The 27,659-nt window shown below is 26.8% G+C and overlaps 1 protein-coding gene and 2 long non-coding RNA genes across 12 annotated transcripts; 2 read left to right on the forward strand and 1 right to left on the reverse strand.

The window, feature by feature from the left end:
- Positions 1 to 1,981: 1,981 nt before the first annotated feature.
- LOC409348 (lethal(2) giant larvae protein homolog 1) lies at positions 1,982 to 27,205 on the reverse strand. Of its 10 annotated transcripts, none has more exons than XM_006558963.3 (15): positions 27,048 to 27,205; positions 17,501 to 17,598; positions 13,603 to 13,693; positions 8,266 to 8,507; positions 7,229 to 7,367; positions 6,125 to 6,312; positions 5,737 to 6,022; positions 4,901 to 5,657; positions 4,656 to 4,812; positions 4,431 to 4,570; positions 3,839 to 4,355; positions 3,484 to 3,761; positions 3,067 to 3,202; positions 2,617 to 2,816; positions 1,982 to 2,256 (listed from the first exon to the last, which is right to left on the reverse strand). In XM_006558963.3, exons 1-15 carry the CDS (start codon positions 27,129 to 27,131, stop codon positions 2,156 to 2,158), a joined length of 3,414 nt encoding a protein of 1,137 aa, XP_006559026.1. In that variant the 5' UTR covers positions 27,132 to 27,205; the 3' UTR covers positions 1,982 to 2,155. The 10 variants fall into 10 exon arrangements, 8 of the variants coding, with proteins under 8 accessions (XP_006559026.1, XP_006559030.1, XP_006559025.1 ...); XM_006558967.3 differs by having other exon boundaries at positions 4,431 to 4,576; XM_006558962.3 differs by having other exon boundaries at positions 2,617 to 2,834; positions 4,431 to 4,576.
- LOC113219101 lies at positions 6,299 to 7,331 on the forward strand. The gene is made up of 3 exons (XR_003305638.1): positions 6,299 to 6,428; positions 7,014 to 7,110; positions 7,196 to 7,331. It is a non-coding gene; the product is annotated as an uncharacterized LOC113219101 (long non-coding RNA).
- On the forward strand, positions 18,624 to 19,836 carry LOC102655184. The gene is made up of 2 exons (XR_001704812.2): positions 18,624 to 18,944; positions 19,518 to 19,836. It is a non-coding gene; the product is annotated as an uncharacterized LOC102655184 (long non-coding RNA).
- Positions 27,206 to 27,659: the final 454 nt, after the last annotated feature.

The raw sequence follows: 27,659 nt of genomic DNA on the forward strand, positions 1-27,659 counted from the left end.
TACGTAGTGATGTTTTACAATGTGATTGAAGATCTCTTCATAAAAATTCAAATCAAATATTGGCTCCACAAATTCATTTTTTAAATTTATCACGATGTTTATAAAAATAATTAAAAATATAAAAATTTTCAATTAAAATGTTTAATTAAAATAAAATTATTGTTTGTCCGATATGCTTGAATATAATTATCTAAAATGTATTCGTATCCAAATCCAATTTCAAGAAATAAGAAGGATCAACAAGAAAATAAGGAGTCCACCAAAACGCAATAACAATTCAAATGATTGAAGATCTGCTAAGTAAAGTTCTGGCTAGCATTCTGCCTGCAGGAGCATCACCAACACCATAAAGAAATTTCGCACATTGCACAGTACAATACAATAGTGGAAGCAAAGCTAGAATTCTCGATACAGTTTCTAAAAATAGGATATTCCATTACTTTTCTTCAAAGGAAAATCAAAATATATTAATATTTCAATATTTTGACAAACAGCACCTGAATGATTTCAATATCTATCTTTTAAAAACTATAACTATAAAAACTATTCTTTCTGTTGCTTAAAAATTAAGAATTTGGAATATATCCGTGGATAATCCTACACTTTTAGAAAAAATCAATCATTTATGATATATAGCTAGCCAGAATAACTCAAATATACCTGTTAAAATCTATCATACAACAATGCTGACTCCTCTTGATAATCCAAGAATAATACCATTTTCTGGTATCAATAAAAATTTAATTAGATCTTTACCTCATTTAAGATCTACAGGAGGAGAATTATAAAAAATTAGATTTCATATAACATAGTATACAATCTATGTAAATGCATATAATATAACATAGATAATCACGAGGGTGCAAGACCCAGGTACAGACGTTATAAAAACTAGCAGCATCGATCACACTGCTCTTAAGTCAATGCTGATTGTGAATAATGTTATTTCTATCCATATAAAAGTATATTATAGAATTATAATATATAAAAAGACGCATTTTTTTTTTTTTGCAAAAAAATATTAATGACTTTTTGTCTTTTCTTAAAATACGAAAACCATTGAGAGCTAAAATTCGGATCTTCTGCGTACAAATTTTGCCAACATCATTTTCTTTTAACTTTTAAGAACATATTTCCGGATTTATTTTTTTTAAAAGAGATTTAAAATCATTTTCTTCCTCTCATTAATCATTATTGTTATTAATCGCATTCGCTCCATTTTTATTTTATATTTTCGCTCATTTTATAATTATAAACGAAATCAAATAAATTTTCGTTAATTATAAATTCCGCGAAAAAAATAATAAAATACCTTTGAATTTTTAATGTTTCTCAAAAATAAATTAATATACAGAAATTCTCTACAAAATTATAAATTAAATTTCATAAGATCTAAAATACATATTCATTTAATATTATTTTGAGTCAAAATTATTAAAATCTCTCGCTTAAAATATTAATTTATTAAAATTAAAATTTTGAATTTTGTTGAATGATTGTGATGTATAAACAATTACATCTAATTGCACATTGAATAATAGTTTGAGAAATTAAAAACAGAAGAAAAGTTTTTTGTTTTGTTAATATTAAAATGAAAAACATCAATTATGCAAAATTTATACATAAAGAAATAGCAATTAAAATATAAAAAAATGGTCTTTAAAATAATATTCAAATTTTATAATGGTCAGTGTAATCCTCTTAGACAATGTAAGAAAATTAACTTGCAAATAACTCGTGATTATTAATTTTAAAAGAATTAAAAGTAACATATTAATATTATTATCTTTTAGAAAATTGAATGAAAATATTAAAACTTCTAGAAAAGAAGGAATATATACACATTATTAAATTTAAAAGAAATATGCATTGTCTTGATAAAATTTTTATTTCTTGTAAAGATATCCTATCATTTCGTCACATCAAAATTTTGTAAAAACAGTTAAAAGTCTTAAAAAAATAATATTACTAATTGTCGTCCTTTTTTTTATATTGTTAAAAGAGAGGTAGTTTCTATATGAATGAGTACAGAATTTCTGTATATTGCACGATTTTTAAGAAACATTAAAAATTCATAAATCTTTCATTTGGATCGCGGAGTATAGGCTTAACATTGAAGTAAGATCCGATACTAATTAACACAATATTTTCATTGTCAGTGCCGTTTGATGACCTCGACGTTTGAAGGTAGAGTAATTGTAGCATGTGTTGTTGTAGTTTCAGTACCGCTGCGAATCTCTCTTTCTACTGTAGTGCCTGCGCAATAACAAATAACAAAAAACAAAACAATAACGAAAGAATATAAATAATATTTAAAAAAATAAAAAATAAAAAATAAAAATTAAAAAGCGACGAAAGACAAACACATGATATTAAGCGATCGATGGATTATGTAGTATATGAGATTATTAAGGGTATGATTATTTACAATTTTCAAATACTATATATATATATATGTATATGTATATAACATTGGGAAACCTAAAAAATATTAATTTAAAAAATATACATTTAAAAAGGAATACAGTATGTGTTAAAAATTAAATTATAAAGTATTATTGGTCACTGGATCAATTTATAATTCACTCTAATTAAATTAGCAATGATTTCACTCACTGTTCACTTGTTGAGTTTCATTTGTTTGACTTGTTTCAATCTCTCCATTAGCAGTGGTATTGTTGGTTGTTTGTGAAACAACGGTAGTTGTCTTTAAAACTAGCGATTGATTTTGAGTAGAGATTTCCGAAGTTCGTGAGGTCACCTCCATTTTAAGTCCTGCAAGACGATTGTGAAGTTCTTCGGAAGACGTTGCATTTCTGAAAAGTGAACTGTTACTGCCAAGCAAATGGCAATACAAAACACATCGATTAGCACAGCGAAACAAACGTATATTTAAAGCCAGCTTGTTAAATTAAAATCTATTTTTCTTTATTTATCTTTTTTACTAATATTTTATTATTTTTTTTATCACCATATGATAAAATTAATCGTAACAGATAAGCAAAAGAAGCATGTGAAATAAAACAATAAAAAGCTAGGCATAACATATGCAACACGTTCACTTACAGCAAATGATCCTTCACGCTATCGATCGTTATATCTCCAATAGAGCTTAAATCTTGACGATCGTCTTCTGCGTTTACATCATTGGTACTTGCAGCTGGTTGCAAAGGTGATTCTTTCGGAGATTCTTCACCACCGGCTAAAATATATGTATTCAAGATTCGGATACTAAAGGATTAGGAGCTTGATGATGTTAATTAGCATAAGAAATAGAATTTAGCTGCTAGCTTATTTGATAAATCACAAGTAATTGTAGCAAAGCAACATTTAAATATTTACATAGGTTACAATATATGCAAAGCAATTACGCATTTAATATTATTTAGCATATTTAGATATTATCCTATGATAACGTTTAAGTTAATGATATCGCAACATATATTAAGTAGGATTTAAAAAAACTTGACACGGTATACTTACTAGAACCCACTACACCATTCTCTGTAATCCTTTGCATTGTAACTGGTTGACTTCCCTGGGTCGTTTCACCTTCCGTTTCAGGCGTACCTTCAATTATTCCTTCTTCTTGAGTATCTTCGTTGTTAGTTTCAGGAAATGATCTAGCATTTGGTGGTAAATTTAATGCACAGTTTGCTTTTGTCACTTTGCTAGCCGACAATGAAATTCGTTGCAGTTCCGAACTTGAATATAGATATAATGCTTCACCAGCTTTTGTGAATGTTAACGAAGAAATTCCGCTGGAAAAGAAAATCAATAAAGATAATAATTTCAGAAGAAAAGATTCAAATCTTAAAGATTAATCAATGAGACTTACTTAATGTCTTCTTTCTTAATAGCAGCGGCATTAAGCTGTCTTCTCAATTCTGGAATACTGAGCACTAAACAATCTCCAAGATTGGTCAAACATAACAAACAAGTTTCTTCATGTGTTCCCGCAGGTTCCATTGGGCATGTGAATTTTGCAAAACCTGTTTTTCTTACTCGTGAACCTTCATGTGCAGTAAGTTTGTATTTACAATATGGTTTTAAAGATGGAAGATTGAAGATTTTGAATTGTTCTTCGCTAGCAATTACAACTCTGTGCGGCGATGCCATATCAGGTCCAGGACTCACGCCTTTTTCCGCTTCGAATGGTTCCGGTAACGGTACACTAGATCCATCGAGGATTGTGATTGCAATTACAGGTGCTCTATGTTTCAATTGAATCTCTTTTCCTAATGTACAATTTACATCTTCTTCTGTTCTTCTAACGCCTGCAGGAATTGCTAATGTGAACACATAAACTGTACCGTTATTGGTACCTGCCCAAAGCGTAGGCGTTGTGTTTTGCACTAGAATGAAGAAATATATTAAAAAAATATTTATAAATCATATATTCAACGAAATATACAATTAAATATACTTACTGCTTATAATATAACTTCTAGCAAAATATAAACATCGAACCATTGATCCCAACGCATCATCTACAGGTCTTGCTTCTACTTGTCTTTCCACAGGTTTCAATTCTACTGGTGAAAGATCGCCACTTGGCGAAGAAGCAACACTAGGCCTTCCAAAATTAAAAATCATTTATCATCTAATATATTTATATTGAAGATAATTTATCTAATTTAAAAAGAAACACTCACGTTTCTTTCTTTTTCTCCGATGTCGTATTTCTGGTTGGACTATTAGCATTTGTTCTTCGCTGTGATCTTCCTTTTCTTAATCTTCTGAAAGACTCTCTCAATGATTTCTTGAATGATTTTCTTCTAGAAATTGGTGTATCACTGGCTCCAGAAAGATCTAAAATAGCATTACAAGATGGAAAATATTTAACTTGTCTTATAAACATATTAATTGATATAAGAGATATAAAAATATATATATATACCATTTGGATTAAGTGTACATTTTACGTTAACAGCCTTTCCTCTTGTATAATCAAAAACAGCTAAACCATGAGCTGTGCCTGCTGCAAGTAATCCCCATTCACTGTGTATAGCCAATGCTGTAACCGCAGCTGGTGGATATAATTGAAGAAGACTTTGTGGTTGAAAACCAACTGCGAAAGATATACTGGTTGTTCTAGCCGGAAGATGATCATGGCCCTTCCAAACAAATCCATCACGGTCGTTCACAATATTCATCGTGACAGCTTTGATCTCTTTGTTCACAGGTTCAGATGATATGGTGGCTGTAATTATGTGACCAGCTGTACCAGCAACCACCAGCGTCGATGACAGAGGACAAAGCAAAACTTTTTTCACCGCAAGTCTTGGGTCGTCAGAATATGGATCAAAGGTTCCAACTTTTCTAAATGGTGGCCACTCATCCTCATCATCCTCCGGTGGTTGTTCAAGAACATCTAGATGTTCACCGGTAAACAGAATGGACGTGTTATATTTATAAAGAGGTGTTAAAGCAACGTCAGACGCGTTCCAGAATCTCACGGTGCCATCTTCGTGGCCGGTAAGTAACAATTCTCTGGTTTTTGGTTTATCGTTTCCCGATTTTTGATTAAGAATAATTCCACCGTCTATAGGCCATGATTTATCCGAATACAGATGTTCCGTTTGTGCTTTCCCAGCCGCGATTATACTGTCCCACAATTCTTCAGGAACATTTGGGACATGTTGTGAACAAGTGACCTGTAAACATTGGATATAATATTAAAAATAAAGACAATAAATAGTATACATGCTATACGTTATGAAACAATACTCTTACCGCACTTGCATGGAGAGATACTAAATAAGGTAATGCCATCATTTTCCATTCAGGATTAGTCAAATCAATGGCCACTATCTCTTCCTCAGCCAATACTATAAGCGCTTCCGGACTAGCAGGAATATCTTTTCCATCCTCTTCCTTAGAAAATACAGTGAAGAAATCAATCACCTTTGATGTGAAATCAAAAACGACATGTTTTCCTTTAACCATAACAGTAATTGTATGACGATCGCCGTAACTCGCGCGTTGCATTCCACCCGAAAATAAGACCAGTTCTTTAAGCCTGTTTTTACAATGATTCATTATTTTCAAGTATTGTAGAATAATCATGTGTAAAATAAAAAAAAATCGTGTGAACGAATTGAGCGAAATATCCTCTACTCACTCTGCAGTTGGATAGACGAGAATTTTAGTGATAGCTTTACACGGAAACGGTCCATACAATGTGGTCGACTCCAGCATGCTATCGCTGCTATCGCTCCAAAACGCGTAGGATCCATCGTTGTGGGAGGAGACAAAACGGGTCTCGGAGACCCAATGGACAGATTCCAGTTGTTGCGTGGAGACGAATGTCTGCGTACGCGAAAACAAACCCATCAGCTGCACGTACACGTTCGCCAAAACCACCAAAGACACAAACAACAATCAGAACGAGCGGTACCATGTCACAATACGTGCTTAACCCATCGGTAACGTATTTTAAATTTAAATTTCTCAACTCTTAACGTGACCGCGTAAAAGTTTATTTTTGATTTATTATAATAAACTCTCTTTTGTGACTTCTCTATTTTTCAATTATTATTTCTTTTATAATACTTTTAATACATTAATATACATAATAATATTTGACATATATGAAACTAATATATAATAATATATTAAAAAGTATTGTATGTATATATATATATGTATTTTATTTATAAAATATTGATAATATTGTGAAGAAATCTACTTCACTTAAATGTATATTAATTATTTCATTTAAGTAAATATTACTGAATAATAAATTTTGTTTAAAATTAATCTTGCAATGGTTAATATTCTTCATTAGAATCTTTCTAGATTGATACAATTGATTCAAATGTTATTTTATATGTATTGCATAAAAACTTTTGAAAATAATGAATTAATATATATCTTGGAAAAATTATTTTTAGACTGTTAGATTAGATATCAAAAGGAAAAAAAAAAAAAGAGAAGCAAGTTTTATATTTTTAATTATTTTGCAATAATGAAAATGAATAACAAAAGACTCCACAAATACATCATTGCAGGATTAATCGATGGGGTATTACTCCATTTTACAAAGGAGTCCTTTAAGTTAAATGCACTTTTATCCAACGATGGATTAAGCATTGCCCCGAAAATGTGGTAAGCAAGTGTGTTCGGACTGTTTTGTAAGCGTGTCATTACACATGCCACATTATAACCTTGTACACATGGACATGTGACATAGAAAGATACAAGACAATATAATACAAAGGCTCACCTGTTGGGCTCCAGGAGTCGCTTTGTTCCACAAAACCATTAAGCCACGATTGTAACCTATCAGAATATTGTCTGGATGACCTGGTTGTTCCGCTATCGCCTCCACTGCTCCTGGATTCTTCTTATAATCATCTGGGACGCTGTCATAACATCAATATGTCACGAACACATGAATTTTATGAATATATAAAACTGTATGCAGCAAATATTTTATAACCGCAAATGAATATGGACCTGAAGATTTATTAGTTGGAAGTTTTTACTCTTAATATTTTTTATTTATTTTTTTATTTTATTTTTCCTCGATATATAAAAATGGATAAGGCGTGTATAAAAGAAGAAGGAAAACAATGCAATATGTAATAATAAAATTTTTGTTAACTTTTTAGAAAGTATTTGTGAAATTTCTTTGATTAAAATAAAACTAAATATAATAAAATAAATATTATAATAAAGAAATCAAAAATAAAATTGTATTAATATTGTTTATAGATATTTAATTTTGAATTAGATTTGCATTATCCTGAAAAGCTAATAATATGTTAAAGATCCTTCTTTTTCAAATAATGGAAATAATTTCCTTTTTTTTTTTACAATTATAAAAGATTTGCTGTATTTTAATGATGACTTTTCTTATTCCATAATAAAATTTAAGAAAATATATTATGCTGAATAAAAAATAGATAAAATATATACAATCTTGTTCAGGATAAATATTAAATATTTTTCTTAATTAATGTTGATAATATTGATAAATAAATTTATTATTTCATAATATCTTTATCTTAAAATTGCAGAGAAGATACTAGAGATATTAGTTTACTCGTTAATATCAATTAAAAAAACTTAAATTTGACTTTAATATGGAATAATTGCTGAATTTCTTATTGTCATTTCTCGTTTAAAACAATATATATAAAAATCGGATATCCTATAAACTTGCGACTTCAACGACGATGTTATGAACATTTTGAAATTTATTTTCATCGTTTTTAATAAAAAAAAAATAAATAAATAAAAAACATAAATTATCCTTACTTTTGCATTACGACATCCTGGTAAATGATGTTGTCAGGCACCACAAATGTTTTCAGGTTTAAAAGATAAATGTTTCCGCCTTCCGTTCCCAGAAGTAAATGTTCGCCGCTCGACTCAAGACACATCGCCGAGATTTTCTTCAATTTACCTTCCAACGAAAGCGATTTGGTTTCCACGACTGAACTCTCGTTAATTTCCCACAAATGAAGAGAGTTGTCGTCACAGAGAGAAACGACGCGTCCCTGTTTCATTCATTGTAAAATGTATCATTTATTACATTACCATAAATAGCGCTTTTTTATAGGTATTTTTCTATCGTAAGCGAATTTAATATAATAGTACGGTAGTGGTTTCATAGGTGGCAGTTCGCTATCTCCACGCGATGAAGAAAATGACCACGTTCAAAATGTCAGTTGCACAATTGAAAACGTTCGGTTGACAATTCAAGACTTTTTCTGATATTTAAATATTAAGTTTAGATTAATTAAATTTAATCAAAATAATTTTGGTATTCTTTAATAAAAATATATCTATCGTATTCGTGATAAATATGAGACAAGATACAATGTAATTAGGATATTTCGACTTTTGTTTTTCTTTGTTGATACGAAAGTATCGAAACAAATTTAAAAAGAAGAAAAAATTTATCATCGATTAATCATTTAAGATGAATGAATGAATGTCGTTTCATAAATTGTTCTTTTTATATTTTCTACCGTATATTGACGTAAAATTTTATAAAACTGATATTTCATAATGATTTTAAATGATAATTCAGATAAAAAAAAAATAACGACTATATATATCGTATTGTAATCATGATTTCATGATTTCATAGTTTCTCACGAAACAAATCCCGCGTCCTTTTTTTCATTTAATCATAATTACATATATATAATGAATTTTCCACGCAATAAGAAAAACTTGAGGAAAAAACAAGGTTAAGAAGGTTTAACTTGTGCTTCGTACTTTCACGTGAAGTCATGATTTTTAATGTATTTTTTACATTCCATTTTCAAATGTTATTAATGTGTACAATAATTGGATGTATATATGAAATATCTTTTTCTCAAAAAATATTAATCATATATGCTTCTTTCATTATATACATTTAGTTAAAATAATTTCTACACGATTCTACAAAGCAAGGTTAGGTTTTGACATAAGTTAAATGAGGTTAGTTTTAAATTTTAAGAGAATAAAAAAGTATTTAAATATTTAAGTCCAGATAAGTTTCAATTTTATTTTATATTATACTAAACTGAAAATCATTTAAATAAATAAATTTTTCATATAATGATGAAATTTTCTAAACTTGTATTCTTTGTTTTTTTTTATTTACAGTTAATTTAATCACTTAGATGAAAATGAAATATATTATATTTTAATATTTTCCTCTAATTTAAATAACTATTCGAAGTAATAATTTTTTATTTTTTAATGATACGAGTTCAATTTTGTTTCAATTTTGTAAATGTAATACAAATTTTTTAAGAATTATCGGTATCGAATATTACCTTCAAATATTTCGCAATGTTCTGTCATCGATTATCGAATAAAATATACCTAGAAAGCAAAGAAGAAAAAAAAAAAAGCTCGTGAAAAAAAAAAGGTGAGGTGATTATAATCGTACAGTTGCTATCTTATCGGTATTAGGATTCGTTTGAAAAATGATCGCGATAACGATAATTTCGTGACTCGTATCGAGCAACGTAAGCAAACTAGTGCTTGGTTCGATACAAAGATTGACATGCCACACCTATTTATATATGTAAATAATATATATATTTATCCATATATTTTATAGAAAGCGATATTTTTATTACTGCATTGAACGAATTTAATCTAATTGAAGGTCAAAGTTGTATTGACATTTTGTAACATTTCATTTGTAACTTTTTAACCAATATACAATATTTTATTTATTTTCAAAAAATAAGAAAATCTGTTTAAAGATTTCAAGAATCTCTTTACTTTTCTCATCATCTTTTAAAAAAATATCTTTTAAAAATATCTTTAAAACCAATTTAAAGAATAATAGATAAAGATATAAAGATAATAAAGATTCATTATTTATAGAGAGAAGATAACAAAATAATTTTTTTTAATCATATTAATTTTCCCTATTTTTTTTCATATTTGTTGCATTGGTAATTAATCTCAAGTTTGTTCAGTACTTGCTGTCAGAATTCTTAATCAATGACAGGATGATTGAGCTTCATTATTTTCGATCACGTTCGCACTTTTAATTTATTATAATTTATAATATTTTGTACAGATAAATGATTGATTATATAAGAATGTTTTGGCAAAATTAATAATTTATTGTAATAAAATAAAAATAAAAACAGAAATAAAAATCTAAAATAATAATTGAAACTTTTTAAATTAAAAAAAAACTATACTTATGATGCCTTTTTTTAAATAAATCATTCTTAATTAATTATTTTGTAATTCAATATGTCCAAAAATATAAAATAACAAACCAATATCAAAAAAAAGATTTGTGTTATTAAATCTAGTTAAATTTGTTTTAATTCGTTGGCGCAAACAATCTAGAGATATTTTCGTTAATTTTTAATTTAATCATCAATATTTAGGAAACAAAGTCTAAAATGTAATTTCTTTATTCTTGATTTTCGTTTTATAAGTTTTTAAATACATTTTAAAAAAATTATTAAAAAAAGAAATATTTTGAGAAGAATTTTAAAAAACTAAAAAACTAAAAGTTAAGTTTTTAATAAAATTCATTCAATTTACATTTGTTTTATGAATTTTTTTAAAAAGGTTTTCAATATATTATTTGCTCTGTAAACAAATAATGAAAATTAATTCTACACTTCTGAAGATAAAAATGAAATAAAAATTGATTGAAAAAAATAGTTATGTAAGATGTAAAGATTATTTCTACCATAATATTATATCTATATTTTCTATTTTTATATCTAATAAATCAATAAAAGTCAATAAAATTATTTTTACATCTAATAAAATCATTAAAGAAATATAATAGAAAAATATAATCTTAATAAGTCAATATTATTTATCTAAGTTTTAAAAATTAACACTAAAACCAAATTATCTATAATATAAATACATGCAAATGCAAAATTGAACTAGTGCATATTATAAAAGTAATAAAGCATATATTTTTCTGTCTAAATAAAAATCATATTAACTTTGCAATAAAATCAATTTCCATTTCTAGTAATTGCAAAAGTAAAAAATGAATTATTAATAAACAATCAATTAATTAATTAATTAATAAGAAACCTATATTTTAATTTCTTTTTCATAATATGAACTTAAACAAAGGAAAAATTTTCATTTTATCATCAGATAGCTTTCTATGTATATAAATATACAATTTTATAATATAAAATATGAAAAAAATATAAAACTTAAAATAAGCCACGAAACGTAATACATTTAATACGGCAATAGATTTTCTTTATCTTTCAAACAATCGATGTCGAGTCATCAATTTTTTAAAATTTATTTTCTTTAGACAATATAATTTTTCTTAACATGAAATTTTCGTATAGAAAGTAACATTGGGTCAGAAACATGATCAGCCAACCGTGACACGATTAATCGATCTCTTATCCAAGAGTTAAAAAAAAAAAGAAGAATTATTTTAACACGTCTATTGGAAATTTAATTAAGATTCGACATCATCGATTAAAATAAATAATGAATTAAAAAACAATGAAAATTTCCTAACGCCAAGGTTCATATTTAAAAGGAGGAAGGAAACAGGAAAATGAAACCCTCCACGGTATACACGCTCTCGACCTTTATGGAGGGAATGACAATGGTGTTCGTGGTGTTATTTATTCATATACACGCGTGCATAAGCGCGTTGCGCGTGTCGCACACAGTTATGCAACCCCGGCAAAGCGCTGGGTATACAACCGAACCGAACAGTGTCGCGTTACGAGTGTAACGCGTGTGACTTTTAAAAACAACCATAACTTCACACCTCCGACTGTCTCTTTTTGATTACAATGTACCTAAGTATGACGTACACAGAAGATATCTTACTATCGCGCGGCTGGGCATTAAACCATTCCTTCAATACGATTCTCTTTACCTTTTTTTCGTTCGTGTTACCTTCGTAAGATAAATATCGATTTGATAGAATGAAAACAAGGTTTCGGGCAAAGTTTCGCCAATCTTTCGATGATGCAATGAAATTGAAAAGAATTCAAAACAAGCAACTTAATTATAATTACATTACATTTGATAATTTCGTTTAATTTATGTTATGTACGTTAAGGAAAAGTATATATTTAGATATCTTGTTGATACAAGATTTTTATACGATAATTCTTTTTAGACTTTTTCCAAGGAATATCGAAAAGAGTACATTAAATGCTTCTTAATTATACGCGAACGTTCGAAGAAAATAAAATGATATTCGAATGAATGTATTAGAAGTAATTGTTCGGATAACAAAAATTCTGGAAATTAGTAAAACTAACTAATTTACTTCGAAAATGCCTGGAATTTCCTATTAGTAAATAATTTCTTCATAAAGTTTAGAAACTATTAGCGCAGTCATTAAGAAATTCGAACATGATACGTCAGCTTTACATACGCGAGTTAAAATCGTACGTGAATCATTTATTTATATTTTATTCAATATTTTTCCTATTCAACATTTGAGAATCGTGATAATAAATTTCCATATTTATTTCAGCATATGATATTATTAAATAATAATATTTATAAAATATAAACAATTTAATAAATTTAATAAAATAATATATAATATACTAGGATACATTTTATTAATAACTTGGAGATCTAAAATTCTCGTGAATAAAATAACTTTCTTTTCTTTCTAAGAATTGACTCGAGTATATTTCGACAAAAGAAGAAAATAGATATAACTAGAGGAAGTGAGATAGATCTACTTAAAGAAATTGTGCCATATGAAAAAGAATAATCAAGCAGTAAAGAAAATTTCAATTTTCTATAATTTTGATGCTTTTATTATTTATTATACGAAAATAATATTTAAATTCACAACGTAAATTTTAGTAATTAATTACTAAAATAACTAATAAAATTAATTCGATTTATATCATGTTTAAATTTATTTTAATCGAAAGAATCTCATCGATTCAATTAATTTTATTTTCATAAAATAAAAATTATAAAAAGTGAAATTTTCTTTATGGATTATTTTTTTTTTCTTATAATATTCCTTTATAGTTATTCTTCTGTCTAGTTTTTTTCTCGCTTAGTGAAAACCACTGAATAGGTGGTGATTTTAGTGAAATTTGAGCACGCACTATTGTATACATATAATAATAATAATATGACGCTTACCTCGTTGGGCAGAGCGACGATCTTCGTGACAGCATTCTCTCCACTTTCGATAGTATGTTGTCCATAGAATTCCACACCTGGCCTACCGAATCTGTAATCTTCGGTCAAGGAAAATAGGAAAAAAACTGAATAGAGAAAAAGTAAACATAACTTATTGCAAATATATCAAGACACATATCTTCGTTTCTATCCTAGAGATAAACACTGCTTTTGTTTCAAAAAAATGGCCGATTTAATATACTGACAGAAACGATTGTACTCGATCCGAGTAACGTATACATAAATCTTCCGTATTCTCTTCCGATTCTCAACACTGATCGTGCAACAATTCGAATCGAATAATTTCTTAAATCATCGATCAGACACGTGTATCATCAAAAGGATAAAAACAAATTCCAAATAAACTAAGAATACATTTTGTAAAAATTTTCTAACAATTTATCAAATCGTTTGTATCAATTGCCTGGCTAATATCAATTGCAAATAAAATTATCTTCGAGATACGATAAAAACATTTATCATTCGTTTTGCGAAATGATAATGATCATCTACCGATTACGTAGCTGTTCGATTGTATATAATAAAACAACCAGCATATTGAAAAAGAAATCCTTTGGTTTATCGTTTATTTATTTTTCTCAAATTTTATTTGTTAAATTTTTAAAGGAATAAAAGAATTTCTCATGTTTTCAAGCAATTTTGCTTTAAGACATCTTTATATATATATAAATTATTATTATATACAATATTATAATATAGAAACATTGAAATATAATTACATAAATAGATGAATAATTTATTTGAGCAAATAATTTTATTATTTTTAATTGCCAAATATATATTAAAAGTAAAATAAGCATAAAATTTGTCCATAAATTTATTAATTTCTTAACTGTTATATAGGTTTTCTATTTTTAAATTTATTAACTTATTGCATCATATAATTTTTCAAAAAATTATTTTTATATTTGTAAATGTAAATATTAAAAGCAATTTAATTAAAATTAATTTATGTAGATTAATTTTTGATTCCATAATTATTGAAATCTTGTAAAAATTTGAAAAAGTCAAAATATCTATAGCATTATGATAAATTATATTTTTGTTTAATTTATCTAATGATCTACTATTGATCATATGTATATTATATACATTTCAATAATATAATAATACTAAATTATTTTTTTATGTTCTTTAATAATGTTATATTATTATTATTATTATGAATAAGATACACTAATATAAATTTAAATAAATTCATATTAAAATCATTAAAATATATTACAACATAATTATTTGTGTTACAAACTCAATTCAACAAGTATCAATATATTAAAATCAATAAATATTTATTTTAATCCTGAAATGTATTTTTAAATATTCAATGTTTTATAAACGGAAATTTATATAATAAAATTTCCAATAAAAGTTCTAATTTTTTCTTAATATTGCGAACTATTTTGATTACAGTCTTACTAAATCAATAATCGACCTGACACAAAACCGAGTAAAACGAAGTAATAAAAATATGTCTTTGACGTGTCTGCACGTAAGTTAATTTCAAAATGTTTCCTCGATAATGAATCTCTTAAAGACCTCAAAATTGTTTTGCATAACTTCGAATTGGACATGTTTCTGAAATGATTTAAAATTCTTTGCGGTACGTCAACATTAAAAGTAGTTACAGAGTTGCGTGTTATTGGGGGGAGGAGGACAAGGACAAAGCTCGAATAAAAGAAGAGGACAAAGATTTGTGATTCCTGGAAAATGACACGATAGAATCTCTGCTCGATTGATTAAACTTTCAAACGTATTATTATACTATCGATTTTCTTTTCAGCAAAAAACATATTTTTTTTTTACTAAATTGGATGAATTTTGAATGAATTCATTTTTATGATAAATTTAATGATAAGTTCACACTGATGTTCAGTGAACACAAAATAAAGAACAGAAAAGATAAAATACATTAAACGTCTTGTAAAAATGAAAAGTGAAAATGAAATATTTGAAAATATATATCTATAAAAAAAATATAAAAATTAAGATTAAAAATCAAAATATAAAATTATTCGTTGAAATAAAGATCGTTCTTATTATGAAAAATTTTAATAGAAATAATATATAGATGTGTCAAAACCAGCAGTATGGACGTGACATAATTTCTTCACGAATAAAAATTTACAAGTGCTCACGAATTGCTTTCATTCGTGATCAATGTCGTTTATGAACAATTAGGGTCAAACGTGGACGTGATATAATATGAAATTTCATATTTTGAATTGCATTACTTTCGAGTTCTACCGCAATATACTTATAATCTATAATCATCCTATTATTTCTAATTTTGATTGATATCTATCTTCAATCTATATTCCTCCACAAATTATATACTTGCACGTAATATTTTAACGCTTTCATCTTTCCATTATAAAAGTGAAAAAAAAAATATGAGCGAAACTACTCGAGATTTGATTCTAAAGTTTAAGTTATATAATTTACCAATTAATAATAATAATATATTTATAGGTTATATAAACTATATATAATAATAATAGCATACGTTACAAATCATATACTTTGTTACAATCTGTACATTAACGTTAAATAGAATAATGAAATAATTCATAAGATATATTGTAAAACTACATTTTTTCATTATAATATTGTTTTATAAAATAATTAGTTCAATTGCCTATTGGAATTCTATGCTTACCACTTTACTTTATTCAGCTTGAACATTACCTAACCTAAAATTCACCTTTAAATATTCAAATATAATTTGCACTTCGAAAGATCAAATCACAAATACTATAGAATCGTGTTTCCTGCATGCATCCAATATCTCGAACGAGGAAAAACATAAAAGAATCTACTCGAAGCTAATAAAGATTCAATTTCGGCACTTGAGTTTAAGATCGTATACGATTTCTATGTACTAAAGCGCCCTCTTAATTCTACAATTCGTTCATACCAATCTTTTGTTGAGAATAAAATCATAGCCTTAAACATTTAACCTCAAACTTTTTGATGTCTTCTTTAGTATAATAATTATTCAAATTCTGGAAAAATATAATTTAAATATTCTACACTTTTTAATTAAAATATTCTAATCTAATATTAAATTTAATGTTTCAAAAGATATTGAAATATTTAAAGTTCTATGCATTCGTTAATTTTGAAGTAAAATTAAAAATTTTTATATATTCATAAAAATCTGAATTAGATACAATTTAATTCCTTTTTTTAAAAGAAATTTTTCTAACATATCATTCCACGTAAAAATAGTTTGCGTTATAATTAAATAAAAATTAGAACATTTCGTTTACTTTACATTCCTAATCACCTTAACACTTCGATACTTTCACACGCAATACATTCCCTCACGAAGAATAATAACTCTCAAGTTCGATTTCGTCACTTAACAAGTATACCCTTTAGAATTCAACGAACGTAATTTCCTCGCGAAAACTAGATGACATTGAGAGATAATGTATTTTCTCTCGTTTTATATACCGGTTTCTCAAAAAAAAAAAAAAAGTCACGAGAGTATATTTTCTGAATGAAAAATATGATTATAGTTGAGGCGTGAATCGAGGAATAGCTTTATCGAGATTGCAAAATATCGAGTATCGCATATCTAAAATTAGTAACTACAGCGGAGAGAAAAAAAAGTACTAGAAGAAACCAGCTTCAATCACGTGCCCATTTCCCTATGGTCAATGGCTGTCGAAGCCTTTCGACCATTTATTGATGGACGTGAACGTCATCGCGCATCGACTATACCTTGACCGAATTATTAATTATTAATCGAGGGAAAAGGATTAAAAGAGAAAAGAAAGAGGCAAGATAATAGAAAGCAAAAAAAGAAAAAATAAAACGAGAGTAAAAAGGATACACCTTAATGGCGCCGGATGCCGTGCCAATGATCATCAACCGCAAACTCGGATCCCATGCGAGGGCTGTGGGCTTATTTGGGAACCCATGTTGCACCGTCTGCAAAGAACAGGAAATGATTGTTATTATAGCCCCAGAGTAATTACAACTGTTAACGGAATCAGTGGTAATAAAAGATCAATGTATAGTTATTAACCTATACTTGAGCATTCTGAATAGGTTAGAATTGCTTTAACCAATATTTCGATGTGATGAGAATCCTTTCGCTATGCTATATACCATCGAAATAAAGGAAGGAACTTTAAATGATAAAAATCAAAACAAATTTTTCACTCGTAAAAAAAAAAAAAAGTGAATAAAAGTATTTGAATAAATATTTTTTAATTTAGTTTTTTAATGTGATGTTTTTTATAGTAATTAACTGCAATTAAATTATTCAAATTTTCTTTTAAAATTGTAAAATTTTTTACTTACACCATTGTCAACAGCAAATATAAATAGAAATAATTGATTTTGCTTTATAGCTTTACGTACGTTTTTAGCATTATGATTATTTAATATTCTTTCGTGGCCAAATGGTTAATAATATTTTTTGTATGCGTGTGTGTGTTTAAATCATTTAGATAGAATGCTTTTTATTTATTAACCAGTTATTCAACATTTCTTATTCGATAAGAGATAGTGAATGAGTAACATTTCATACATTTTATACAATTTACACTGTTCATTATCTTAATTATCCTAGTATCTAATGAATAATTCTCGCGTTTATTCGTGTTGAAACGATTTTAAATAGAACAAGAACAGATGCTGTCATCAATTTATGAAATTAAATCTGCAATCTCTTCACCTTAACCCTCGGATTGCGAACGGCGAAGTTATCATGTGCACGGCAGACGGTCGAGCCACTTTTGACCCAGAATACATAATTTCTCTCATTTCGATCGTAGAAAATAAATTTTTACACGAGAATGTTATTTGTTTTATTTATCCTTCTATAAAATAAAAAAATAATAAACAATTGTTAACTTTAACTAATTCTTATAAATTTAGAAAGATATTATATTTTTATTTATATAAATGTATTTTATTTATATTATAAAACCAAATATATTTTAGAAAATTAGAAACAAATAACCATATAAATATCCATGTAAAATGTCTTTAAGCTTTTCTGAAAGCTTCCTATTTAATGTGTTAAATGACATCATAGTACTCGATTCATAAATTGCTTTGGTCATTTCGTCTGGCCATTCTTTATAATAATTGTATATTGTCTGCCTTAATCAGCGAACTATTTATACGAGAAAGTCGCTAAAAATAGTCGCTATCTGCGCTGTTGTATACAAGCGTGTTCGCAAAGGCATAAGTTTGATCCTCGATAAATGTCAATTTATCGTATAAAATTCGTGCGCGAAGAGGTTATGTCGAAATCGTATTACCTTGTAAGTAGAATGTAAAATTAAAGTTCAAAATAATGCCAAGTTCGAACTTGTAATCGTGTAAGAAATTCTTTCAAGATGAAATATATATTGAATGAATGATTAGCTCAATATTCAATTTTATCTCGCGATTAATTGGCCATCAATTTCTTCGAGGATTAGACTTTAACGAGAATTAATAATTTTCTAATCTACTCGATTTTACTCGAACTTCCATCTACTTGCCTTAACCACTTTTATTACACAGCACAAAGTCGATATAACCACATGTTGAATTCACAAATACAGTATTTATCCATTTACGTGCTCGGATATTTCTCGCGGATGAAACGTTAAGAAGTCATCCCCACCACTGGAAAGGGAGAACCCATTCTCGGACCAAATGAAGCGAATTTCACACTGAACCGACACGTACATTTTAATTTTATTTCTACGAAAAGAAGATGAAAGTTTTAATTGATAAAAATAAACAAAAATATTTAGAATAATTGCTCGATTAAATATTTTTTCTTTTATATTTTCAACAATTGATATTATGACTATTGATATTAAAATTCATGTATTGTTATTTTCCAGATGTATCCGTATCGATCAGAAATGGATTCAAGGACGTGCAATGAACAAAAATATTATTTTTTAACAAATTTATAAAGTAAATATCAATAGAAAGAAAACGGATGCTAAAATTATTTGTTATTAATGATAAAATATATATTCGTGCAGCAAATCATCAGGATTATGATGTGTACAACAAAAATGATGATAACAGAGAAGGCAGAAATATAAGAGAAGTGAAATAATATACAGGACGTCTCGGTTGAAGGAGGTCACCTAAATATTCTCTTCGTTTTTAACAAGAGAAATTTTTAAATTCACAATTTGAATGATTTAAAAAGAAAAATAAAGAAAAATTTTTCTTTTTTCTTTTTTTTCATGTGTATAAAATTATAAGAATCTTGAAAACTAAACAAACAATAAAATTACAAGTAATGATATGAATTTATTATACGTTAAAGATGTTCAAAATATTTACATGTATACATATATTTAAAGTATTTTCTAATTTACTGTTTCATAAAACCGATACTTTATATGTGAAATATGTGAAATATGTGATTGTATGTTGTAAAAATTTTATTTTTTACAACAAAAATGTAAAAAAAATAGATATTTTTAATATTTAATATTTTTGCATTCTATATTGGTAATATTTAAAAAATTTTTGTCTTTGTTAAATAAATTGAAAATCATAACAAATGAGAAAATGTATTAAATGAATAATGACACATTAAATGAATAAAAATTTATATTCTAATAATTACCAAACTTAATTACATTTTTAATAATAAATAAAAATTGGAAAACACTTCTAATTCATTATGAAGAGAATATGAATACATTAATAGCAGTATTTCTTTCAAAGGAAAAATAAAAATGATTTTTATTAAAAAAAAAAAAGAAAGAAAGAAAGAAAAAGATAGATGAACGTACGTGAAAAGATGTACCGTTGTACACAAAATGATTTCCTGACTGCAACTAACTCTATCCGTCGTACGTTAAACTTAATAGTGTTGGGAATAAAAAATATTTGAGAAATATAATCACTACATTTAAAATAAAAGATATACGGCTAATGTTAATCAAATCTGTACATTGGCACTATAAATCGTGGAAAAAAATTTACTTTTACGTTTAAATTTCCTTTAAAAATAAAATTTAACTTATGTTAAATTTATTGCATCATAAGAAACAAATCAAGATATTTAAACATATATGATATACTACGTGTAAGAAAAAAATTTTATTACTATTGTATTTATCATACTATTATTATGAGAAAAAAGAAAAAAATAATTATGAATAATTATAGAAATAATAATTAATAATAACGAAAAAAAAAAAGTCAACTATCTTTTCATACGAGCGATACGAAAAATTCATATGTAACGCTCGATACAACGAGCGTTCGTCCGTTCAAATAAAGTTAAAATGAAAAAAAAAAAATGTGAACTGTAACGTGGCAATTAAATAGAATACGAGGCAAACTTAATTAAGAGAAACAACGATACTTGGGTTAACGATCGTGTCCTTTTCCGCGACTCGTTTTCAATGTAATTAACGCTAATTATTCATGCGATCATTTCCGACTTTCTCGATATAACGTCTACATAATGGCATCAATTCCACAGCCACCAATTTTCGACCGTGAAGCGCACCGATTACTCATCGATGAGTCAGATTTCGTGAATTCCCGTTAATCGAGCGGTTTTATCGATTGATGGTACAGAAGTATTTATCTTACTTTGTAAACTGAATCATAAAGAATCTTTTTTTACGTTGAGCAATTGAAACACTTTCCGTGCTACACTTTGTAACAATGTACATCCATACCATATAGGGCGAAGCATTTGAAATTAATCTCTTAAACGTCTTTGTTATTCTCGATAAGATTTTCTTATCGAACGAGGTTCGAATAATTTGTTTATATTCCCGAAGGACGAAAGATGAAAATTATGTTCTTCCTTATCAATACTCTACGCTTCTACCAAGAATACTACACTACAACTAATGATTAATATATTAAAGAGAGATTAACATAATAGCGAAACCTTGAAAAAACGATGATTCTCTAATGCTTCTATTTCGTAACTATAAAACTAAATGTAATCGAGATATCTTTATCTTACCAATTGGGATATGTATTACAACGGAAAGTACAATTTGTTAAATTGGATACAAAATAAAATTTACTACGTCGAGATATAGATTGCTAAAAATGTAAAAAAAATGCCGAGATCTTTCTTTTTTTTTTATCTAAATTCAATTTTATTCTTGATAAGTCCTCAAAATTTTGATTACCTTCGTACCATTTGACGCGTGTTTTTACAACACGATTAGAGAAACGGCTGTGCAACGGTACGCCAAGGAGAGAGTGAGACCTTGACTCATTGTCAAGTAATTTCCATGAAAAAAGATGTCGTACTTTTCATTTTTAAGAGAACGTATACCGAAAGAATTAAAGTAAGATGATACGAAAGCATAAGCCGATACGAGAATAACAAAGGATTCTCTGGTAATCTTTAATCTGGCTTAAACTCAATTTTAACCTAACCTCTACGGAATTAAATTTATTTACTATCCCTGAAAATTAATTTTATATAAAATATAAATTCTTTATTTTTCAATATTTCTTGCATGTTACTAACACATATTGCATTATTAGCATATATAATTGCATTTTTGCATTATTAATGTTTTTAATATTGGAAACTTTGTATTATAATTCTTCCTTTTTCATAATTGAAAAATAATATTAGTTTCTTAATAAAAAAAATTAAAAAATATTATCTTACAATAAATAATAGAAGAATAAATTTTAACTATGTAGATTAACTATTAAAATTTACAATAATAAATGCAATAATATTTGATTTCTACCGTTATCGGATGCTGCATTACAAGATTAATTTAAGGTTAAGATTCTATAATTTTTTAACGTAATTCTTAATTAATTATTTCAATTTTAGATTGATTTATGTTATAATAATGCAATTAATATTCTTATAAATTATTATAAGATATACAATAAAATTTCATTGTAAACTTTAAAATAGTATTTCATATCGAATAGATTTATAAACACCGTTGCTGCATGGTACACAATTATTTAAAAATTATATTCCAATTGTAACTATATTTTAGTTTTCTATTAATTGTATTATTTTTCTATTATTATTAATGTTATAAGATAATAATAACAATTTAATTTACAACAATAGATTTTTTACGAAAGAATTTTTTTGAAGTTAAAGAATTATAACCTAACTTTCTGTTAACCTTTTTGAGAGTTATTTTTATTCTACGAAATATCTGGTATGTTAAAATTCATTAAGATTTTGATGTTTTCATAAATTTCACATATATAATATATATTTGTCAAATTTGTGGAAACAAATTTTCATAAAATACGTACATTCACGTGCACTCATGAAATCGTAAACATTCGTTCGATCTTCATCACGCATCCATTGCTCAGGTTACTCATTCCGACGAGTACACACATGTCTACATATATGTCTACATCTCGTGTACATATTCATACTACTTCAATATCTTATACATTTACGTTTTATTTAATTATATATATTAAAAATGTTTTAATTTTTATACAATTTAAAAATAATAATAAAATAATATTAAATAATAATGAATTGAATTAATAAAATATTTTATATATTTAGAATAAAACATTTAATGTTTTTTATACTAAATAATAATATAATTAAAATGAATGTAATTAATATAATATGAAGTATTTCCTGAATTTGAATTAATTTGTTTCTATATTGATTAAAATTTTAAAAGAATTAATTAATTTAATCAATGTGTAAGAATGTAAAATATATATTTTCAATTAAAAAATATAAAAAGTTTATTTTTCAAATTAATTTATTTTTTCTATATTTATTTGCTTATTTTCTATGATAATAGAAAAAATAATATTTAAAATAATTGATCCAAATTTAAGATTATTTATGATACAAAAATTAATTTAATAAGTTTATTTGTTAAATTTTGAAATAAATATTTAAATATTATTCTACTTTAACAAAATTACTATATGGTAATAACAATTTAATTTATAATATTTTTGAATATATCAAATTCCATGGATAGATATATTTAGAGTATAAAATTAATTTTAATAATTTTAATAAGTCTAATCTCGACTAAAATTATCTTAATTATCTATTAAACAATGTTCTTATAATCCCACAGAAAAAAAAAAATATCAATTTCGAAATACTGATTTTATCAATGAATTATAAAGTTATAAAGTTATAAAATTATAAAGTTAATCAATAATAAAAACTATAAAAGATTTATTATTTTCATAAATTTTTAAATTTTATGATATAATCTAAGATAATATTAGATAAAACTGTAAAACTTTTACAATTCATTTTGATAAGAAAAATATTGAATCAAGTACAATGCTCTAATTTTATTCCTAAAAATATTAAAGTTATTATTGGATCGATAATTCGAGGTGACATTTCTTTAATATGAACACTTGCTTCATGTTGATACATAATTTTCTAGAACATTCAATACGTATTCCAGAATTTATTTGTTTTATACTTGTAAAGAATAAACATTTTAAAAAAATTAATTATTAATTAATTAATATTTTAATATAATATTATAATCATATCTTAGCAAATAAAAATATTTTTTATATTTTCTACAACTAAAATATTTACTAAATATAAAATAATAATTGAATAAAATAATATATATATATAATAATTTATGTAATCGTCATTTTGTCTTATTAATTTATATTAAAAATCTTCGAAATAATCCGCATGTTGCAGGTCCATAACTCAACTAGCTTAGCCTAACGGTACATTCATGCTTATATATTAAAACTGAACATGAAAAGGGCTAAGCACCTTATCACGCGTTTGTTTGCACAGAAAACCGATAATATCTTCCCTCGTATCTTTTTTTTCTAGGAAAAATACATATAAAATTATCGATATATATAAAAGAATCGATTTTAAAGACCAAACAATATGTCCGAAATAATTTGAAAAGAAATTATTAAAGTATAATCATTTTTTTTTTTTATTTTTATAAAGAAACACAATTTTATTTACCTTTAAAACATTATATATTATATTATATTATAACATCTAAAAAAAGATTTTTTTTTTATCTTTTTTAAAAATATTTATTATAATTTCTAAAGATTTCAAGGTTAGGTCCTTTTTTTTTTCGTAAATTGTTATTCCACACCTTTTTCCGATACAACACAAAATACGAACGTTTAACAATGATGTAATCTAAATCAACTATTATTTCGTATTTCGATCATTTTCAAACTATATTGAAAACATCAAGTTTGCGTAAATGTGACCGCTTTAATTAAGGCAACAAGCACCCTCCATGCTGAGGGCTTTCTACTTTTTTTCAACTCGTACATCTTACCGCGCAAAGTGTGCTACTTTTGTCTGTAATTGCTTAACCTACAGATTAACCTACATTTCCTATTTCATTTTCTGACCGAACGAAAGTAACATTATACGTATCAAATGAAATTTAGTCTTATTATGAATTCGTATACTTCCCGTGTACGTTATACGAAAAACAATGGAATGAAAGAAACATGGGACAATGGTATACAATTTCAATCGTAACAGTTTAAGGGATTCACGAAGTATCGAAAAAAAAAAAAAAAAAAAAAATCGTCCTTCATCACAGATCGATCAGAACCGGCACGACCTGATTGCACTCACGTCTATTTTCGCAATCCGTGTCGTCAAACTTCGAATCCAGCAGGCAGAGAATTAAACCGCGATAAGGTTTCGCGACAGTGCACCCGATGGCTGGCGACGATGACAGCCAACCGAGACAGAACCGCTAAAGAAACGCACCACGCACACCATACACGACCACAATAATCCTGACTCTCTTGCACCGTGTCTCGGCCACTGGTCGTCTTCTAGACTTTCGGTATCGATTACGTTCGGGTATCGACCTGTTGATTCCGCACTGTTCATTCTTAAAATACGCTGTATCATGTTCTTGGATGAAGGCAATTTTAGAATCTTAATATTCCATCGTATGAAAGCAGCTTAAAAAGTTTGGATAGCGTTGTATTGATTAATATATATATTTCGCTTCTTTCAAATCAATAGGAAATGATGAATTTTTAAACAAAAGTTTAAACAAAATCGAGTCAAAGACGAAAAAAATAAAAAATTTTTTTAAATATTTATTTAATATTATAAAAAAATATTTATCATATTTGTTACTCATAAATGTCCGTAACCTATGACAAATCTTAGAATTTTGTGTATTATGTTGTAATTTGATAACCAGTAATTAAAACCGAATTCATTCATATTCTTTTATCGAAAATAAATTTGGAACAAGTTTTTTTTTATCTGTTATATATGAATTATATCATGGTATATTTATGAATCTCCTTGAGTCGCGATATTCACTATCTTTTTACGTTTTTTTCTTTCTTTCTTTTTTTTTTTTTTTTTTAAAGACAAGATTTATCTGTAAAACGATCGGGAAGCTTACGCGTAAAAAGAGCTTGTATTCTGTAAAACGTATCGTGTGTCAACATCGTGATATCACGAAACACGAGATTACTATCTGACATGGTAACAGAATAAACTTTCAATTGCAAGCTTGTTGACTTATAAACAATGAACGTGTAAATAAAACAGAAAGAAATGAAGGATCGCTTTGGTTTAAAAACCGATAGCTGTCTGATAAGGTTAACCTTCTGACGTTTATCAAATTCAATGATTTGATTAGTATTTTTTTCAATTAAAATATTAAAAATTTATATATATACGAGAAAAATGATTTATAATGTTCTTTCGAAAATTTGAAATAATCGAATAAAAGAAGCAGATTTAACTACAAGAGTTATACTTTAAATATAAAATTGAAAAAACGAATTTGTCTCAATGTATACTCTCACTTTTCTCTGGATAAAAAAAAACGGTACAAAATAGCTTCTCTGCAATGCATCGAAATTTCGCTTTCCATTGAAAACTCCAGCACATGGATATTTAAATATGTATAACATGGATATTTATCCATGGTAATATTGTTTTGTCATAAAAGTGAAGCTAATCTATTTCATTAATCTCGACGTCTAGAGAAAAAAAATACAATAGCAATCGCTTAACTATAACAATTTTTACCCGCTTAATTGCAAATCCATATCCCCACCAGTTCTTAGAACTGGCTTCACGTTCATATCGGCGATGAGGCATTCGGCTACATAGAGTAGTACTCGTTTAGCTGCAACAGCTTCTGGATCTTTTTTATGAGGAATTGCATATATTAAATAATTTATTGTTGTATTCCATTTTAACTTCCACATTATTGAGATTTGAGTAAGCTGGAAAGAGAAATTTCTACACTACATTTTTCCAAATAGTTGCAACTATAAAGTCTGGAGCTGTTGCAGCTAAGCGAACACTATTGTAATGTTTTATAGAAGCAGGCGAGTAGAAGAAAGTGTCGGCACATTTAGTCGGCTGGATATAGATGAAACTTTTAATCAAGACTCACCTTTCGAAAGGCAAAAAGATCCTTTTGTAGTTTCTGTCGCTCGGCCGTAGGTTGTTGGCCCTTCCCTCTGATAAACTTCAACATCTCTGTCGGCGTTGTCTCTTCCTCGAGCGGTGCGACATGTCTTTTGCCGTCGCGTCGGCTTTCCACCAATCATATGTTTCGGTTACATTCGACCATGCTCGGCCGAAATCGTCTACGTTCGGCTGGAGTTGGAACGAAAGCCTAGTCGGGCGCGCCCGTACGAACAATGACCTCGATCAGGCTTGCCAAATCTCGCAATAGAATACCCACTTTCACTTTATTCAATCATTGACCGTTACGTTCGTGAAAATATTTTACAATAATATTCTATTTTTTAAAACTTTTATAATAATTTATTATTTAAAAAAGATAAGTTATTAGTTTATATTTTTTATATAAATTATTACAATGTAAAACTAATCAAAATTAAATTTTAAAATCGGTTATATTTTAAGAAAAAGTAAAATAACATTTTGATATATTGCGAATGACATAATAAATCAAATTTTTGAATATATATATAATATTAAAAATTAAACATAATATGATTATACATATGTATATATATATATATAATTATATATAAAA

Source organism: Apis mellifera, linkage group LG11 (genome assembly GCF_003254395.2).
Source record: "Apis mellifera strain DH4 linkage group LG11, Amel_HAv3.1, whole genome shotgun sequence".
Classification (NCBI taxonomy): Eukaryota; Metazoa; Arthropoda; class Insecta; order Hymenoptera; family Apidae; genus Apis; species Apis mellifera.

Excerpts from the sequence above, each read along its gene's own strand:
- LOC409348 (XM_392864.7), bottom strand. The coding sequence starts at position 27,131 with ATGTTGAAGTTTATCAGAGGGAAGGGCCAACAACCTACGGCCGAGCGA. Across the intron at positions 17,599-27,047 it reads ATCTTTTTGCCTTTCGAAAG|ACGGTGCAACATGGGTTCCC; the intron begins GTGAGTCTTGAT and ends TGTTCTTTGCAG. Across the intron at positions 2,835-3,066 it reads AGCGTGAAGGATCATTTGCT|TAACAGTTCACTTTTCAGAA; the intron begins GTAAGTGAACGT and ends TTTGCTTGGCAG.